This window comes from Condylostylus longicornis, unplaced genomic scaffold, assembly GCF_029603195.1.
Source record: "Condylostylus longicornis isolate FDR11 unplaced genomic scaffold, ASM2960319v2 ptg000017l, whole genome shotgun sequence".
NCBI classification, from domain to species: domain Eukaryota; kingdom Metazoa; phylum Arthropoda; class Insecta; order Diptera; family Dolichopodidae; genus Condylostylus; species Condylostylus longicornis.
In genome coordinates, this window is record NW_026577986.1 from 1,137,185 (window position 1) to 1,159,097 (window position 21,913).

The 21,913-nt window shown below is 23.7% G+C and overlaps 1 protein-coding gene across 2 annotated transcripts in view; it reads left to right on the forward strand.

The window, feature by feature from the left end:
• Window positions 1-20,943, forward strand: part of LOC129606076 (liprin-alpha-2-like) — a 44,872-nt gene extending 23,929 nt beyond the window's left edge. For both annotated transcript variants that reach the window (XM_055516170.1, XM_055516171.1), the window contains exon 3: window positions 19,642-20,943. In XM_055516170.1, coding sequence (XP_055372145.1) covers window positions 19,642-19,758 — 117 coding nt within the window. In that variant the 3' untranslated portion in view covers window positions 19,759-20,943. The remainder of the gene's footprint in view (window positions 1-19,641) is intronic.
• The last annotated feature ends 970 nt before the right edge of the window (window positions 20,944-21,913 follow it).

Consider the following 21,913-nt stretch of genomic DNA (forward strand, 5'->3'; position numbering starts at 1 on the left):
CAATATATATATTAAATTTACATACTTACAGTTGATTGTAAATGACTAACATTTATAATAAATTGTTATATTATTCATATTTGTTGTATACATATATAAATATACTGGCGCTTTTATAATGTATTGTATATTTACGTGTATTATATAATAATATATGTATTTTATATTCAAATGTCAATGTCACCATGAAAGTTAAGCCTTTTTTTATTCTTAATTAAAAAATTATATGAAACCTTTTCTTTTTTAGCATTTAAATTATACTTAATCTGATTTATTTAAAAGTTAATTTAGATAATTACTTACCTTTTAATGCGAGTATGCTAACAGTTGCGGTGTAGTCGCTAGATAATTATTTACCCGCTAACAGTTGCGGTATAGTCGCTAAATATAAATTTTAGAAAATTTAACACAATTGTTGAAATTAAAAATAGGAAAACAAAATTGATTAAATTGCAACTTAATGTTGAAAATTTATAAAAATATTTGAAAATTAATTTTAATTTTAATGTTACATAAGTACTTGTAAAATTTAGTACTTACTCGTAGTATTCATTAAGATTTCAAAATAAAAAATAACTTCAATTCTAGATACTATGCATGATCAGATGTTGAACTGATCATTATTAAATACTTACAATTAAGTACACATACATGCATGTGCGTATATGGATATTATAATTAACAAAATATTTAAATTAATTAATATACCTATGTGTACGCATAGATTTATTTGCCTATAGACATTACTTATCTATTTACTAAATTCAATTCGAATAAGTATACTTTAAATTAACTTTACTTACTATAATTAAATGCAAAAAATGTTGTTAATTTTTTCATTTTTGGGCATTAAATAATAAAAAGTTTAGTAACCTTTTAATGATTCTTTCATTTCATTTACAAACATATACACATATATGTATGCGTAAAATTCAATTCATATACGAGTTCGATATGTGGTAATCGTTTATGTCCTACATAACAACATGTTTTTTTTTTTGTTTTTGATAATTTTCTGACTACAATTCTGAAACTTGTCCTCCCAATTATGGTATTGACATAAATATCAATAAAAATGAAATAGAAAAGAAGAAAGAAAGAGAGAGGAAAAAGTGAAATAAAGTGAAGTGAAACAGTAGAAACTACACAATTCATTAATTTTGAAAAAATATATCGATACATTTTATTTAATATATGTATGTAGGTTCTTATAGAAAAAATGTAAGTATAATTATTCTATTTCTGTATGTATGTAAATATAATTCAGGGTAATCATTATTATAATTTTTCAACGAAGTTATGTATGTGTTAAATTTGAGTATATGAATATTATTAGTTTATATACTTAAATTTTATGTTCATGTACACATTTTAATTATATTACCACCAAAAACTACACATAAAATTTCAAAGAACCCGAAATTATTACAATAACAAATACCAAGCTCTTATATGAATTTAATTTCCAGATCTTCGAATTCTAATTGCTTTTCAGTATTTATTTCTATACATAAGTATGTGTTTTTTTTATATATAGAAAACCGTATCGTATTCTTTATACTTACTTAATTAATAGTAAATATTGACTTAATAAGCATAATATTTATTTTTAGAGAATATTTAACTAATTATAATTTTTTACCTCATTGGCGTAACATAGATTGATTTTTAAGATACACCAACTTGTTATCAGCTTCACGTTTGTGTGTTATACATAAACGTTTAAATTATAGTTTTATATTTAAAAATTGACCGCAGGCGTATATATACAATTATTTAAGATTATTAATTTAGTTGCTTATTGAGTAAATTACAAGTAATATTCTCACAAAATTACTCAAATCTGTTTAAAAAAAGCCTTGCTTAAAATACAAAATTTATTTGCAGAAATACAAACATATTTTGACATATCAATTTTACTATGTTCTTGCAAATACTTGCAATATAAATTTGTTATACAGGGTGATATATGCATTTTGAACAAAAGTTGTTACATATTAATGGTTTTATTGGTTTTTAATAATGCAAGCTGTTAGGAACCTTTTGTTTTTAGCAATATTCAAAAAATATAGAAAATTTAATTTTGAAATGTTTTTGATAAAAATATAAAAAAATACATAAGTATATATTTTTAATTGATAAAACTTTTGCTTAATTTTAAAAATAATTCTAAAAATTTTTTCATAATATTCTTATTTAGATATTTAAAATTTTTAAGTAGATTGCCCTTTTCGCCATGAGGTCACTTTTGAACAGTTTTACTCAGCCTTAGATTGTCTTAAAATTAAATTTACTTAATACTATGAACATATATTTGTGCGATTTTAATGAGAAAACAGAGGAGCCGAAATAAAAAATTGTAAATATTGTGAAAAGTCTATTTTTATTTTATTGTTATAAAGTTTTTCTTTTTTTCAGAATTATTTTTTTCCATATTTTTGTGTTCTCATTTTGTGTTTTTTTCTTTCAAGTTTATGATTGCTTTTTTTAAATATTAAATTTTTATTGAAAATTGAAATTGATACATCGATTCGGCTGCCTTGTTATATATCCAAGAAAACATTTTTAAAATTTGTACATATATTTTTATAACTGTCTTATGTAAGAGTAACAATTATAGTTTTTATCTATACTTAAACATAATATAGCACATATGGTACCTCACATTTCGGATATCTTTAATATTTGATATACGATAATCCACTGTTTAAGGAAAAATATAGGTACATAAAATCCATTAATGAAAGAATTGAAACTTTGTTTTAATAAAGAGATTTAAGCCTGGAGACTGAAATACTGTCAAAGAAAGAATGAGGGAGAAGGATAGAGACATACAAGTTAAAAACTACTCTTATGTTACGGTCGAATCGATTAAATCTTACGATATTGGCATGTTTGCACATAATTATCAGGGTTTTATTACTTAACGTATGTGATTGAAAGTCAACAAAAACTTTTTATTCTTACAGTTTATCACAAGGAAATATTCCATGTTTATCACTTTCAACGATTTATCGTCCTTGGCATATTTTTTTTACAGTAATTATCCATCAAGAAATGAATACATTTTCTAAGATTTGTATTTCTTCGTAAGAAAATATAATATAGTAGAACAAAGTAACTAACTTTATCGATTACTCCGGAATGGAGTTTAAAGTTGGTTTCTGGTTTGTCCAACTAAATTTTCCAACTAAATCATCTGACAAAATTTTAGTAATTTCACTTAATCATTCTCTCAAAAGATTATTGGCTTTAATATTCAAAATTTAAGACTTTCCATACACAACAATTTTTGATTATTTCAAGTTTTATTAATAAAATACTTTTATATATATTGGACACCCTTTTGCTGTTTTTATTTAAATATGTGTATTTATACATGGATGTATGTTATTCCCACAAAATATTAGTTACGTATTTGATATTTAAAATAGTTGTGACATGAAAAAAACTAGTTTTCTTTTTAAAACATGAATAATTTGCTTCTGTGATTATACCCGTACGAACGTATGTTCGAAGGGTATACTAAATTTGCCTTACCGTTTGTAACGCTAAGAAATAATGGTGCTAGATATTGACTCAATTGTATGTTTTTGATCAGCTTCAAATTCTGAGTTGATTTAGCTCTGTCTGTCCGTCCGTCAGTTTGTCAGTCCGTCAGTCCGTCCGTCCGTCCGTTAGTCCCAACGATAACTCAAAAACTAATAGAGCTAAGTTCACCAAATTTTCACAAACAATTTATTGCAGTAAGTGCCAGAACCCTATTTAAATTGGACATGATCAACAACTTCAAAATTTATTTGGCTATATCTGAGAAACTATAAAAGCTATGGTATTGAAATTTCACACAAACGAATATATTAATAGGGCTAATGTGACTCATAAAACTCCTTAAAATTACTTGGCTCCTTCTGGTAGCTGTCGTACAACTTCAAAAGTTATTTGGCTATATCTCAGAAACTTTAAAAGCTGTGGTATTGAAATTTCACGCAAACAAATATATTAGTAGGGCCGATGTGCTTGATAAAATTCGTTAATATTTCTTGGCTCTTTCGTGTAGCTGCCATACAATTTCAATAGTGGTTTGGCCCACACAGTATTTTGAAAAACACATAGCACTGAAATTTTGCATAAAATAATATGGTAATACAACAACTTAAAGTCATAGTCTGTCCCATAGTCAGTTATGGCATCTTTATTCGCACATAGGATAACAAATTCGTACGAATCACAGAGTTGACCAGGTCAACTCTATTTTTTTTCTCGTTTTTCATATGAACTTGCGAAACAAAGTAATTTACTTACTTACCTGTTTGACTTTAAATATGTACGTTATATGTATGAGTGCATTTAAAAGTATAATACAAGGATAGGCAAGGTAAACGATTTTTTTTATATAAGTGTGCATAACATTAAAGTTTATATAAAATCTATTTCTTCATATTTATTTACTAACTTGTCATCGTTAGATTTTACAAAATATTTGTGTAAAAAAATTAATTTTTTTTTCGCTCAGTAAATACTAAAAATATGTATGTCAAGTATAATATTAGTTTATAAATAACTAACTATGAATGTATTATGTAGATAAAATTGAAAAAGTGAAAAAGAATTGGTCATATTTTTTTACTAATATGTGTGAAATATTTTTAAAGTAATTGTGAATGGTAGCAAAAATTGACTAATTATGCACTTCTATGATAGGTTAATGTGAACAATTTAAAAAAAAGAAACAAAATTTTTAAAAATTTCTTTACCTTTTTCAATTATATTGTTATTTGTTGCTACTTATTTTGACTCTTAAAAACTTGGAAAGACAATAATTTTTCACTTGATTAAATAAGTAAGTACAAAGTAATTAGTAAGGCAAAAAAAAAAAATTTTCGCGAAAAATCCCACATTCTTTTTTCGCATTTTATTTATTTTTTTCTTTATGATTATTGTGTTGCTTGTTGTGTGTACTAAAATACAAAACAAAAAATTATCATTAAATGCAATAAATATAAATACACATGTATGTATGTGAAATGTATATCGCAGGTGTAAAATAGACAAAAAATAAAAGTTACATGGGCGTAAAAAAAATTATACGAATACAGGTAAAAAATTGCGTGGAATTTTAATGATTATCAAAAAACCCAATTAGGTTTTCCTACAAATTTTTGCTTTACAAAAAAGTAAGTAGTTGTTAAAAGAAAAATTCCAAGTATACAATAAGAGTATTTTTTTCTTCATCTTTTCGAAAATTCGCTAGCTTATATAAGGCGATTTTAACGCACACGTATTTTTTAACGATATTCATAAAACTGAATTAATCAAAATGGTCAAGTGAAATGGTGAATGATGGTTCCGAGGTTTTTCATAATTTTAATTATAACATTTCATTCCTAGGAAACAAAAATTCATGTGTGCTTCTGTGAACAGTAAGTTTGTTTAAATTATTTCATTATGAGCGCATTGATCTTGGCTTTGCAAAATAAATACATACAACTGGATATACACCTATATATACTCCATTCAACACGTCCAGGGGTGACAAAATTTCTTATTTTCATAGTGGATGTTTAAAACAAAATTTAGAAAATTTTTTTAACTAATTTTGATTTCAAACTAATGTTTTGCTTTTTAAGATTATATTTCAACCATGGTGGATGATTAAGATACACTATATTCAAATGTATTTACTTTGATAAGAATATAACAAAAATTAGAATTCACATGGTTATGTCCAATGTAACATGTTATCTTATTATGAATTTTATACAAACTTGTTGTAGAACCGTATTCCCTTTAAACTAGATCTTTTTTCATTCTAGAAATTGATTTTTCAAAAATACGGAATAGGTGTACACAATTAAACAATATGTAAATGTATATACGTATATGTGTATAAATAAATACATGAACTTTTAAAATACGTATAAAGAGATCAACTTCTCTTATAACAATATAAATATGGTAAGAATAAATATTTATGTAGGCATATTGTTAAAATGTGATTCTATTAATTTTGTTTTGGTAAATTAATAAGTGAAATGAAAATAAATTTATATATAAATATGGTATTCTGTCTTCGTAAGTACATATAAAATTTATGAGTCATTAAATGTTTTGAAATTGTGCAAAAATAGAAAAAATAAGTTCAATGTCCTAAACATTTTATTTTATATACTTATATAGAACGGTTAGAATTATAACTCACTATATATGTAAGTAAAATACAAATAGATAAATTTCGAAAAAAAAAAATCATAATTAATTGTACTTATTTGTGATTAAGTGTCCATATAATTTTATTCTATTAATTAACATCTATAATAATTAAGTTGGCAATTCTAACACATACGAACGAATTTTCGAACAGTTTTCTGAATTGTATATTCTTATATAATAAGTAAGAAACTGTAAAGGATATAGTTCCCTAATTATAAATAGACTAGTTTAGTAATACCACCAAATTCTATTAAATTTTTTTGTGAAAAACAAACTCATACAGTAGCTGTCATACAATATATAAAAAATAGTTTGGCTTTCTCTTACATAAAGGAGTTCGTTAATGCGGCCAATATCCAGATAAAATTTGGTTGTATTTTAGTACATAAATTCTTAAAATAGTTATTATAAAAATTCAAAACAGACCATTTCTCAGAAATTGTAAATAAGATTGTGAAAAGAGTTTAATAACTGGGCAACTATATACATAATCATAGAGGTTTGGATAATTACATAATTTCCCATCCGGAATTCAATCTGTCAACAACAATAACTAAAATTTGATTTTTTGAAATTATTTTTCAAAAAATTCTTAGTTTATCATTTACTTGATTAAAAACAAAAAAAAAACTACAAATTATTAATAAAAGTGAACATTTTAGTTTTGGGCATTTAAACTCTAAGTCACTAAAATTTAAAAGGTGTACAATAAATCAATCTGTGAAATATTTTTTTTTATGTTTTAATGAATTATCTATAAGTTTTATGATTATTTTGATAAAGTAAATATACATTTATGTATTTGTAACATATATTGTGGTGAGTGTAATAATATGTACTTATATAAGTAAATTTAATCTTAGCACGCTTTACTTATAAATCACATTGCACATGCCTTTATTGTATAACTAAATATGTATGTGTATGAAACTTGTACATATGTGGTTTGATATGCTCTGATTAAGGAAAATATTTTATTATTTTTTATATCTTTTTTATTTTCCTGTTAAGATACACCTTTACTGCATTTATTATAATATATATCTGCATTATATATATATATATATATATATGTATATATATATATGTTGTAGAACACCTGTTGATATCATATCCACCAATGTAAAGCAACACGTACGTAAATTTAAACGAGGAATGAGAATGCATACAAGCACATACTTGTAACAATAGCTGTGTCACGTTTGTTATTTATAAAAATTTTTACTGATTAAAATTAAATGATTTTTACAAGTTCCCCAACACATACGTATACATGTATGTACATAGAGATTCTCAAGATTTCGGACTTATTTATGTTTATTTACTGACTATTAGTGAATTTTCACGGAAATTCTCAAGTAAATATTATTGTAATAGCTTTGCTTCCTTAGAAAGTTTTTGTATTAAAAAAATAATTTCAATAAAATAATTTATTATTAAATTTGTTTATTAATAAATTTCATTCATTTTACGAAGAAGCTAAGCCCTTAATAAAAGTTATTAAAGTTAAATGCGCTGTTTTGAAAACCTTGATAATTTATTTTGAGCTAATATTTTTGCCGCTTCTGAAATGGATATGAAATATACAACATACACAGAAGTTATAATATATTTATTAATGTATATGTATGTATGTGTTCAAATAAACCAATAAGTTCACACTTTAAATATTATTTTGTGAATATCGATATTGAAATCTTATCTTTATATCATTGGAATGCAGTTCGATTTGAATCACGTAACTAAATTGGTGTTAACAATGTAAAATTATTAATTTTTTTGAATACACACATACACGTAAATTCGCATGTATTTTTTGTATGAGATATTAAATTATATTTATTAAGTATAGTTTTAATTTTTAAAAAATAAATACTTCTATGAATTATTGCAGCTTATGGAATAGATGAAATAGATATAACTAATCTTCTTATAAAATAAATGTATGAAATGTGATGAATAATTCATGAAAGCAGAAAATAAAAAACTCGAATAGGTTTTAGGTTCATTAAAGTTAATTATAGTTAAACTTTAATTTAATAACATTTACTTACTGTTAAGGTTAGTTTTATTTACTTGAATTATCAGTCAAGTTAACGCTGACTGATACTTTATAGTTAGTTTTTGAATTTTCGTAGAATTTACAATGAGTAACTTAGCATTTATACTAAAAATATACAAAAAAAAATTACAAAAAATTTGCATAACAAACTAATTGAGTTTAATCGTAGCTCTTTATTTACATTTTTAAATTTAATTAAATATTTTTTATTGTTAGTTTTAATGAAATTTATTTATTTCATGTACATACATATGTATATACATATTAAGGTATGCTTATAAGTTTACTATAGCAAAACATTTTTCTACAATTTTGCATATGGAGGGCTTATGGGGAAATTTTCTATCCCACATTTTAAAAATTTTTAAATAATTAAGAAAAAATCTGAAAATTAAATTGTAAATTAAAAGAAATATATTTTTATTTTCCAAAATATTGCAGTATAATTAATAATTAATATGAACTCGACGAGGGTTTTCCCCATAAGCCACCAATATACGAATTATAATCATGTAGGTTTCAAGGAAATTTTTTTATGCCTAAGGTACATATTAAACACTACTAATTTAATCTGCAATCTATCTAGTGAATATTATATAAGGAATTTTTGAAGCGGGATTTAATTTATCGAATCCAAATTGATGAAGTTGTAACACAATTTTTAAATTATCATAGATTGTCATATTACTTATTTTTCATAAAATTGAAATTTTTAATGACTCCATTATGACTACATTATGTGTTTCTAAAGGTCGAGTTTTCAGCAGATATGATAGATTTATCATTTTTAGAGCGGTGTATATTTATCTCTTTGTCTTTTTGTCCATACATCAGTGTATTAGTCTGTCTATCGCATTTCTGAATTTTAGTTGAACCTCATCCTAATGAAAATTTAAATTTAAGCTTATTTTTTATTTAATTTGATTTTCTTATTTAATTTCATTAATCTTATGAAATTGACAAAATTAATTGTGTGATTCCACGGTTTTTGTATTTTATTTTATTGTTATACAAGCCACACACAATATTGCGTTTACAATGAAACCGGATTTACTTATCAAAAACGTATTCTATTTAATTTTTATTTGTGTGTTTATTTTTTATTCATTTGCAATATTAAGTATGGCGTATGGAAATGTGCGTTTGTTTCTTTTCTTGTTCTGGTTTTTTCTTTTCATTCATAATATATTTGTATATTTTTATGGGATTTTATTTTGTTTTACTAGATTTAAAAAATTTTGTGAAAAACTTTTTTTGTATAAATTTTTCATTAATAAAATTTGTTTTTTTTTTTTCAAATAATTTTCTACTTTATTTAACATAAATTAAAAATGATTCAGAATTATTATTCGAATGTAAATACCATTAAAAAAATTAAAGCCGGCTTTTCTTTCTTTTTTTTTGTATTCTTTCCTTAAATATTAGGCCATCGATTGTGATGAATACGAAAAAATTCAATTGTTATCGAAGTTTTTGCAAAAAAGCAAAATAAAAAATCATTTTTGTTTTTTTTTAAATTGACGTTGAATATGGTGTTTTTATAAAAACAAAATACTTAGCATGTTGTTATGTAAACTTGTATGTGTGTATGTGTATATTATCTGTACTTATCGAGTAAAGTAATAATAATTATGTCACCCTTATAAAAATACCATACATAATGTTATTATTACTATGAGACATAAAAGAGGGCGCTGTAATATAAATGTCTATTTTATCTTATCAATAATTAATTCGTTCATTCATAGAGTTTTTTTGTTTTGCTTTTGTTTTTTTTTTATTTTTTTTTCATTCATTCCAACATGTGTGCATATCTCTGAATGAGTAAATGTTTAATTATTTGATATTTATATGATGGGCTAAAAAAAATGTAGAGAAACTACGTAAATAATCAGTTACAAAATGGGGTTTTTTTTGTTTATATTTATGTAAGTAAATAAGTAGGTAGGTAGACGTGTAACTATTGTAAAAAATTGAAAAAAAAAATCATATTAAAGAATTGTAGTACGTGAAAAATAGGATTTTTTTTTGTATGTTTTGTGAATTCTTACAATATCGTAAATGAAGTATTTTGCATAAATTCTGATTAAATATTAGTAAAAACGATATGTTTAACCCCAATTATTATTGAATTTATTTATGTACATATGTGTATGTAAATTGTATTAAGTAAAAAATTTCTATTAGAATAAAGTATGAAATCATTATTTTAATATACATAAGTAGTTTTGTTAATGAGTCATTGTTAAGAAACCCATTATTTTTTTTTTTGCTAAAAGTAATACGATGATTAAAAACCTATTATTTCTGATAATGCAAATATTTACTTAGTCAGAAAAGTTTATAACGGGTGATTTTTTTGTTTGAGAATTTTGATCAAATCAATTCAGTTTTCTTTGTCAGTTTGTGTTTTTCACAATAGAGATTGAAACTCCCGAACTTTGCTTTCTAATTGATAATTATTAATATTTAACAAATTCAAATAAGAAATATGTTGGACGAGCAATTTTTAAATCATTTTAAGCTATCATCCTCATCGAATGCCGCTTCTTTCTAGTTTGGTCGAAATGTAGGAAAAAGCTGGGTAATATAGGCGACTCTATGAATAAGAAAGCTTAAAATGCGAACGCACACATGAAAATTATGTTGGAAAATTAAGTAACAATGATTGATTTATCGTTTCAAATTCAAATTACATGATTTTTTTAAAACTAGAAGCTTACAAAATTACCCATTATAAACAGTAGTATTACAAATAATAATTATCGAAACATATTTTTAATAAATGTATCTATATACGAAAATTACTTATTAAGAAAAATTGACTCAAACATATTTAATAAATATTACTTACCGCCTGATAATAGAAGAAATTTCAATAACATCTTAATTAAAGAAGAAAAGAAAAAAAAACAAATAAATTTATATACTTACTATAATGCAAATATCAATCAGCAAAATATTATTTGCATAAAAATTCGAAAATCATATTACATATGTACATACTTACATATATATTAGAGTCTATCTATGTAAAAAATTGATTTTTACCTACTACAGATATAGTTTATAACGGAACGTCAAATTTTTGCCAGTCTTTAAAAGCTTTATATTTCAGGAATTATCGAAAATATTCAGGTCAATCAAAGGTTAGTTGAAGGTTAGTTGAATATTAATTTGCCTTTCCAAAGCAATTATTTTGTGTACATAATGTACTTATCTGTTATAATGGATGAATTCAACATGGAAAACGGTAGAACAAAAATTAAGCAAAATTAGACAACTAGATTGACAACTAATCGAATTAGTGTTTAAAAATCAAATTTGATTTGGTAAATTGTCTGTCACTTTAGCTTGTTTTTTCATTATTGTAATTAAAAAAAAAAGGATATAAAAATCAGCGAATCACACTTATAATACTCGTACATTTAAAATTTTAGTACTCACTATTTTTATTAATTGTTTCAGCTGCCAAAAAGTTGGATGGAAAATAGAACAACATTCTGTTTTTCTCAAACGATTTAAATTGATTGGATTGGTATTTACAAATCAATTATATTTGAAATTTGTCAAATCAATTACGTTTCAAACTAAATCATGCAATTTTGCTTGATTTGTAAATGCTGCCTAAAAGTCAGAAAGTATGAATCGGTAAAAAGTGCTTACATCTTTCACACAAATACCAAACTTGTTTTGATTTAATTAAATTTTCATTTTAAAAATTTGTACCCAACAAAAATTCAATTTTTACTTCAATAAATTTTTAACCAATTTCATTTTTATTTTTTCTTCAAAATCGTAAATTATAAAAAAAAATCAATATTTTTTAATTAAATAATGAAAATAAGAAAACTTAAGTGTTTATTAATTTAAAATAATTTTAAAGAAAATCAATTATCATGAAAGTGTGTAAATATTAAAAATTATTTTCACTCAGTAAATAATTACATGAAAATTATTCAAACACTTTTGTGTAATTTTCTACATAAGATTTAATGAAGTTTCTTAAATTTACTTAATATTCAGTCAAACGCTTTTATGTGAATAAAAAATTTGTTGAAAATAAAGTCAGTTGCGAACTATCAAGAAGAATAACAGACAATAAAAATGATGAAATGTTAATAAACTTTTATAATAAAATTCTTTATAATTTGATAATCACCTTAAATTCTTTCAAATTATTTACTTTATATACCTAACAACAAAACATAAATTTTGATTACTTTTGTGGAAGGGGTAACAGAAAAAGAGAAGAAAAACATTTAAGAAGCGAACGAAAAGGTTTTTGATGCTTTGATAATTTTTGTAGCTCATGTGATGTTTTTAATATCGCATTTTTTTAAAAACTAAGTTTTGTTTTGGAGAGTTATTTTTTTACATTTTTTTATTATAGATTTTGGAGACTTTTTTTTTTAAATATTTTCCGTTGTTTGCGATGGTTTACGCTAAAAAAAAATCAGTATTCTAAGTCATCCCGGCCATCGGTTTTTTTTTTTAAGTTTTTATGTAAAAAATATGTACTCGCTGACATTTGTAAATACACAGTTATGTATTTAAATCATGAATGTGTGTTTACGTAATATTACTCATATTTATATATTAATATAACGTATAATTATTAGTATGTGTGTAGATGTAAAATCATAAGATATTTATTACTTAAATATTTTTATAAACACACATCAGAGTATTTCAAAATGAAGAGATTATTTTAAAAGATTGTCGAGTATGAAAGTTGTTGAAACAATTTTTCTCTTAATAAAATATAAATATAATGTATGTATGGACTTAGGTACAAGTACATCTTTTTATATAAACCCTGTAGTAAAGCATGTACCTTTCAACAAGTAAAATAAATAAGTAGTCATAAGAAATACTTAAATTTTTCAATTAATAAAGCAAAAAAATATGCATATTATTTTTCAAAGTACATATGAAATATTAAAACCAAAGAAATAATCTAGGAAAATTTGAATGTAAAAAGAAAATCACCCCTATCATTTCTACAAATCAATAAGAGCAAATCAAAGTTCGTCAATATTTTAAAAGTAAACACACGAAATTATAAAACATTAACGGACCACGCATGTGCTTGATGTTCTTACAAATGCTTTCTTACTGGAAGAATTAAACGTAAGTACGTATGTGTGTGTATGATAAAACTGCTACATAATGATCCTGTTGTTAATGTGTTTGTGGAATTTAGGCATTTACGCTTTATACGTACATCGTAGTTTAAAATAAAGTGGCTCAGAATAACAATTGCCAAAACAAATATTGGTTGAATTTAATTTTTATTGAATGAATTGAGCAATTTATAAATATATGCTAAGCCAGGTCAATGCCTTTTTTAGTTTTTTCTTTAGGGGCAGACGAATTTGTTCACACTTCTGATATTCCTAATTTTGGCTTGAGGGAAAGGAACTTGAATTCGTTTTTGCTTTTCTGCTATTGAATGTTTCACATGCTATTCTTTGCCCTTACTATTGAATTTTTTGCGATATTATGATGGAAAATAAACTTTATAATAGAGAAACGTAAGCCTCAGTTTTTTTTTTTAAAATAAATTAAAATTTAAATATTTTATTGAGACCAATAACGTAATTACATTAACACCTACATAAATACAAAAAAGAACTAATATTTAATAAAGATCTAGCAGTAAGTAATACATTATTTTCTATTCTGTATGCTTTTGGATTAACTATTATTGTTAAAATTTCGCCTTATGTAAGAGCTAATTAAAAATTTATTTTAAATACGCAACGTTGGTTTTTTGTTATTGTTATTATTTATGATTTATTTATTTATTCACTCATTTCATAACTTAAGTATAAAATTTTATTTTTGATTATTAAATTCACTTTTTTTTTTGTTAGGTATGCTTTTTTTACACCACGGTTCATAAAATTAATAACAAATAAGACTATGATTAAAATTTTTATATGTATTTATAAATAACCTACACAAATTTTAATAATTAATTAAAGAAACCAAAAACATAGGTATAAGTGTGTAAAAAGTTTTCAATCAAAATTTCCATTTGAATACTCTTGAAATTTATCTTTTTTTCTTCGAAGTGCACTCTTAAACCACATTGAATTCAAATGAGTTACAATGAAAACACTTACAAATTTATAAAAATGTAAATTAATTAAGTTTTATTTACAAGAAAATTCACCTGATTTTACAAAAAAAGATGAAAAAATAAAAATGACCACATTACAAAATATTCAAGTCAACCCACCTTAACCTAATTTAACACATATAAACTCGAACACAGGTCAATAGCAAGAATTCCAATATGAAGTCAACAAAAATAAAATATAAAAAATAAATGAAAAGCCCATTTCCTGGAAATAACCAACTTTTTCTGTGTTTCTTTTCTTTTTTTTTATTTACAAAATAGTTTTCTCGTAACGAACAAAAATATAATCAAATTATAAAGAATTTCCTCATCACGTGAGATTCCCTCTCTAACTATATGTATCGATGTTTTTTTTTGTAAAATTGCTTTGTTGTCTTTGAAATCTTGAAAAATATGAACAGTAATAGTAATTTCAGTCTTTAACCATAAAAAAAGATTTTCTCATTGAAATCAATTGTTGTTTTTCTTTTCTTTTGTTCTCTAGTCGTATAAATAAATAAGGTGCACTTAGAATGCACCATAATTCATGTTTATTCATTCGTAACAATATTTCGCTGCAAAAATTTAATGATAATAAAATCATTGTTGTTTTAGCAAGTACATAGAAATTTATGCTGTGAAATTTTAGTTGCTTGTTATTATAGCAGAAACCGATGATTGCTATTATCTTATGCAACGTATATTTAAACATATGTATAATATATGTATGTTGTAATAGAGTAAGTAATAAAGACTGTAATCAATTTATGCTCAGTCAATTCAATTTTCATTTAAAATATGTACTTACTTGTTTCGAATTGAATTAAAAAATGAGTGCAATATAAGCAATTTGTATATCTGACATATTATTCTACTATGTATGTGTACACATAAGTATATGTACATAATATGTGTATATGTAGCAATGGCGGTGATGAAATGTATCTTTTTAAATGCATACATACGATATTTAAAGAATGTTAATTTGCAAATTATAAAGGAAAAACGCTTTTTTTAGAAATTGTTACCCACTATTTTAGCGGTTGACATGTTTGAAATGAATTTAGAAATTATCAAAGAGAATGTAATTTAATTTTAAATGTAAATGTAAAAATTTTCGAAAGATAGTTTCATTAACGATTGTAAACAGTGGAATACTTACTTAACCGAATTGGTAACTGAAAAGTACATGAGACAAAAAATTTTGGCATCACTTTAATGACAGCACAATGACGATTCTGGTATTACAAACTAGTTTTGATTTTTATTTTCAAAGGAAATGGGCTCATTTCAAATCCTTATTATCATTTTAAGTTTTTTATATGCGTATACTCATAAATTTGTTATATAAGTTTTTGTTGCTATTTTTTGTGTTTTTTCCTGTGCAACTAATGCAAATTGATTTTTTTTGTATTTTTATTTTACTCTATTCTTTTAAAGTTGTGTTCTGTTCCTGTTATTTGTGATAAAATCGAATCGCCGCAATAAATCATCGCGCATCTCGCTTCAATTCACCACCGGCTGCTGTCTGAAATTTAAATAAACAATACATACTTGTTATTAAAATAAAAAAGCCAAAACCAAAATAGTGGAGTAGAAAAAGTAAAATAGAGAAAGGAAAAAATAATAAGAAGGAAATAGAATGTCATTTATTTCTTTTTTGTTTAAATTAAGTACCTACATTTATATTTTTATGTATGCTTATACAAAAATGTATATATAGTTATTTTGCGGCACGGCCGTTTGTAAAATAAACGACGTTTTCAGGTGTGGTTTTTGTCTCGTTACTCTACAATTTGTACAGAAAAAGGAGAAATAAATAACAACAATAATGTTGGAAAGTTATGATTTAAACATGGCAAAGCAAGATGAGATGACAGATGACACTATGACAGTCAGTAATAAAAAAAATGTTCGGGGTGGGAGTGATGATTTCATAAATTTTTCTTTCTTTCTTGAAATTTCAAATCAATTGGATTTTTGTTTTATATTTACTCTTCATTTTCATATAACGAATATTCGAAGAGTATTTTAAATTTCACAGTTCGTTCCAAACGTTCGGATTTATCGGAATATATTACATTTTCTTGCTTAATATCGAACTCCGAGTCGATTGAGCTATATCTGTCCAGCGATAATTCAAAAGGGCTTTGAGCAAGGCAATTGCTTCGAAAATTTTAATAATAGTTGTATTACCAAACAATAGTAAATTTTTTCAAATTACTCTCATAATAGTTGTTGTATCAAACGGATCTTATTTAATTGAATTTCGATTCAAGTAGTTGTCATACAATACAACTTTAAATATGATATAGTTATTTCCTAGAAACTAGAAACCGCAGAGTTACAAAATTATGCGTAAGTGACACTAACAGGTCTAATAATTCGAAAAAATTATATTATTGTATATAGGTTCTTACCATATTTTTCATACAATTTCCAAAATAATTTGGATATATACATTTTTAAGTATAGCTTACTTAGAAATTTTAGCTCATAGTATTTACATTTTGCGTAAAAGAATTTGGGAGGAGGGCCAATACTTTGATATAATTGGATATTCGCTCTGTTTGAACTGTTGTCAGACGTTTATAACTTTTAGGAATAATTTGCATGTGTATCAGACAGTTCACATGATCAAATTTATTTTTTTGAGTTTTTTACAATTTTCATGTTTAAAAATTTCTGATATATAATGGAGCAGTGGTGTTACAACATATTCGTTTTTAAAAATTTTTCATAATTTTCAAAAATAAATTAATGTTTTTCATTTTGGCGTTTTTTTTATTGTGAATGAAAATAAAAGCAAAAATTCAAATGTTGTATTTTTATAGAGTTGTTGGTTATTTTATTAAAATGTTGATTTAAGTCTTATGCTTTCTAATCACATCTGTTGATTGATTTTCAAAATATTTTTGAATGAAAATGAAATTTTAATTTAAAACAATAGTGTTGCTTTTAGTGAAAATTAAATTTTTACATGGTTCTTGTTCACATGAGTTACGCATATTATATTATATGGAAAAGTTTTATATGTAGTTCATAAATAATAAATAATTGGTTTAAATTTTTAATTGTGTCCAGTAAAATAAATAATTTATTGTTTGTAAAGATGAATATTTTTTTCGGTTATGAAAAGACAGGTTGGCTTTTTCATTCAGATTATTTGTAGAATGTATAAAATTAAAAAGACGCTTTGAAATGGTCGAAATCGCTTTTGTATCGTGTATAATTCAACCTAACAGACACTAAGGCTATTATAGAATAGAGTATAAACATAAAAGAAATCTAGATAGAGAAAATGAGAAAGACAGAGCAAAAGGAAATTCAGAGAAGGAGAGAGAAAAAATAAATTCTAAATTTGACATTACAAACTTTTAAATTCCTAAAATCAAAACTTGTATTAATTATTTTATATAAAAAGGGGTCTTTATGGTTTACAGTAGTAGAAGCAGTGGATGTGCGCGTTTACAAATTCGTTGTTGAAGGTTCTGTTTTTTTTTAAGTTTTTCTTAATTTGCTTAATTATATTCGATAGTTTTGTAAAAATCAGCAATAAAATATTTGCTAATAATATTAATTCCTCTAAAAATTCAAAGCTTTGAATAAAATTGTATTTAAGTAATATTTGTTTCCATAATGTGTTAGAGCACATTATAGTTTCATCGGTATATTGTATTTATTAAAATGATCGACCAATAATGACTATTATTCAATTTTAACTATTTTTACTTTAATCATATTGTTATGCATATGTTAAAATATTAGAACTAAAGTTGCATTAAAAACCCCTATATGACTATGACTATAGTACAAGTATTGCTTCTTATATTTGATGAAAATACTGTTATGGAAGTATACGACACCATTAGAATTAATTTAAAAAAAAAACATGCACGTAGTGAGATAGAGTTAATTTTCTTGCATTATTCTTTCAATTCAAATAATGATGAGAAAAATGTTGATAATCATTGCAATAATAGACATAACTTGCTAGTATGTAAGTATAAATATAATATACATATTTATTATAAAGAAATGCTTATTCTATACTGATGAAAATCTTAAAAAGAACTTTAGAAAAATAAGAGAGTAAACGAATGTAAAAATAAGAAAATATAATATAAGAATAAAGAAAGTGTAATGTTGAATAGAAAATTATTATTGTCTATAGTACGTATGTAATTATATACATAACATACATAATATATGTATGTATATATATATATATTATATACATAATATTATATACATAATATATGTATATATATATATATATATATTTAGAAGAAATGTAATTACTCATATCTGTTATATTTAATACTTTAGCATTATAATTTAAATGCATGCTGTTCATATCCTTTATTCTTTAATAAATTTGTAATAACAAATGTTGCTCTGCTGTGGTAAAGTTGTTTCTTGTTGCCTTCATTTATATAATTAAACAGAAATTTCTAAAAAATTAAACTAAAAAAGTATAAAAAAAGGAATGAAACTGCAATAATGCTTTACCCTGTCAAATTTGCAATATTAATTGCTAATATTTTGTTGTTATATATAAGTAGGGTGGAAATTTAAAGTGAGAGTATTGCATACAATAAGTAAGTTTAGGAAGTATAGGAAAGTGTAGGGAGTAAGTTGTTGAAAAATTTTATATGCTTACTAAAATTACAGTAAAAGCTACAAATTATGTGTTAAAATTATAACGCAAATATTGAGGTTTATTATAATTAGTAATGCATAAGTGTGGTTTTATAATAAAAAATTTCACCTAGTTTTCTTTCTTGGAATTTTTTAAAATCACATATTTTGAAAGTAGATTTTCAATTTTAAAATTTATTAAAATATTAATGACTTTAATGTCTTTCTATGGCATTTACCCAAAACTTTGATAAAATTTGTAGATCTATGGAATGAATTTAAATATTATATCAGTATGTTGTTAAAACATTGCGATTAAAAATCATTTACAAAAACTGATGCGTTTCAATATCTGTATACTTATACATACATTACATATAACTTAATCAGATTTAATAAAATTATTTAAATCTGAATTACATAGTATAATATTGATTAAATTTGAAAATGAAATCAGTTGAATAACAAATATTAAATTGAATAAAATTGAATAAATTGAAAAATAAATTAAAATTTATTTTAAAATTCTCATAAAAAGTTACATTTGAAAATAATTTATATTTTAATGAATGTTTTATTTTTTTTTTATTTTTTTCAGGTAAGTGTTATTCATCTAAAATTCGAAGACATCGCAAAATATATTTTACTGAATAAACATGAATCAAGGTATATATATACATATATGTATTATAATATAAATGTGCTGTTGAAATGAATTGATATACCAAGCCAATATTCTTGTGTCTATTGAATATGATTTAATTGTTTATGCAACTGAAATAATGTTTGACGTACATAGCTACCTCTCGAATTATTCAAAAGTGTTGTAACTTTAATTTCATTAAGTGCATAATCCGAAAAAATATTTTAATTTTTTTTTTGCATTATTGAAATTGAATTAATGTTATACGTAGAAGTAGCTGGTCAGAATAAATAAACATTAAAACATCGGGCATTAGGTGCTCTTTAAGTTAACCCGTATGAAATACCTATGCTTTAAACAAATAAATAAAAAATATATAATTTCTATAGTTATTTAACCAATTCACTTTGAAATAAAAACATTTAGAAATATGGTTTTTTATGATTTAGTTATGTTGAGTTATAAAAAAGTAAAAAGATTTATAAAAATATTTTTGTATATTAGTGTACAAATAGTATTTAAAATGGACGCGTGACATATGGAATAATTCGCGCTTTTACACTGTGTAACTTGTATTGAAGTCTACGTTCAATTTGTAAGCCTCTTTAACACAGAAATAAATTCTTTCTCTCTTCATTTAAATTTATAGTTATAAGAGAATGTAAAGTTCAACGCAATCAACAGTTTAAAACGACCAAATCACATAAAAAATAAGCCATTTCATTTACTGGATACAATTTTTGTGACACTATGAAAGAAAAAAATTTCTTTTTATAAATAATGTGCAGAATAAAATTCTTTATTAAAAATTTTATTGAATTTTATATTTCTTTTATTATTATTGCATTTAACTTTAGAAGTCTATAACTTTGCAAATAATAATATCCCCTATGCTTATGGTATTGTCTTAATTTGCATAATAGACCAATTGTAACAAAATGTATATGTACATACTTACATACACGCGGCTGTACATAATATGTGGTTAACATATATATACGAGTATATATACCAAATAAATTTTCTTCAACTGTTAGTGTCTTTTATTTTTTGTAATTTCATCAATTAAAATAAAATTAACAAGAATGAGGGGAAAGTTAATATATAATTTGTGCATATACATACATACATATATTATATTTGTTAATGTATATTGTGGGCATTTTGTCTTGCATACAAAGTTAAAAAATGTTTACCAACACTGAGATGACAATATACAAATGAAACAATAATAATTTAACATGTTGCTTGCTGGTGGTTCTTGAACTGAATATAAAATTAAATTTTGAAAAAAAGAGGACAAAACTGCAAAAAGTTTTATAAAATTTCTTACAATTTTAAAAGAAGTGGTCAGATTATTAAATGTAGGTTGAATTCGCGATTTTTACAAATTAAATTGAAATTCATTTTGTACTTATTGTAATATATTTCCATTTTATTAAGATAAATTCTTGTAAAGAGTTTTTTAATTCAACTAACACATTTTACGAGTTTTTAATTAAAAAATTACTTTTAATAGCACACGTTTGCTTTAAAAATAAGCATGATATAAGTAGGTAAATTTAAGCAGATATTCCAACTTGTTCAAAGTTTCATTTATTTTATAAAATATTTTATATGTTTCATAAATATATTTAGCTAACTCTGACCAACTCTGTAATACTCGTACGAATATATTATAAGAGTTATATGATAGGAATTTTAAGGCCTATAACTATTTCGTTAAGAGAAATGGGCTTTTTTCTAGTAAAAAGTCATTCGCACTTACATATGTGAATTTCTCAGATTTCTATTATAAATTTCAAATCCCCATTTAGATTTTTTTGCTGAAACTTATTATACTATATATATGTACCTTGAAATTCGTTCTGATTTATTAAATAAATACGTAAAATATCTAAATTAAATTAAAAATTTTTTTTATTCATTATTGTCGTTATTCATACTCAATGTAGTCATGGTTCAGTAATTAATAATAAATAATTAATCAATTATTTGAATTTCATAGGTTTCTTTTTATACTGAATACTGAGTTAGTATAAGTATATGATGCATATTATGTACTTATATTATATAATTAGGTTATGTAAAAGAAAATAAAATATGTAGGGAATAATATATTCTGCAAACCTATTATATTGAAAACAGATTTATTGCATTGATAAACTGAATTCATCAATTTCATTTAAAATATTAATTTATAATTTTAAATCTTTTATATTCCATA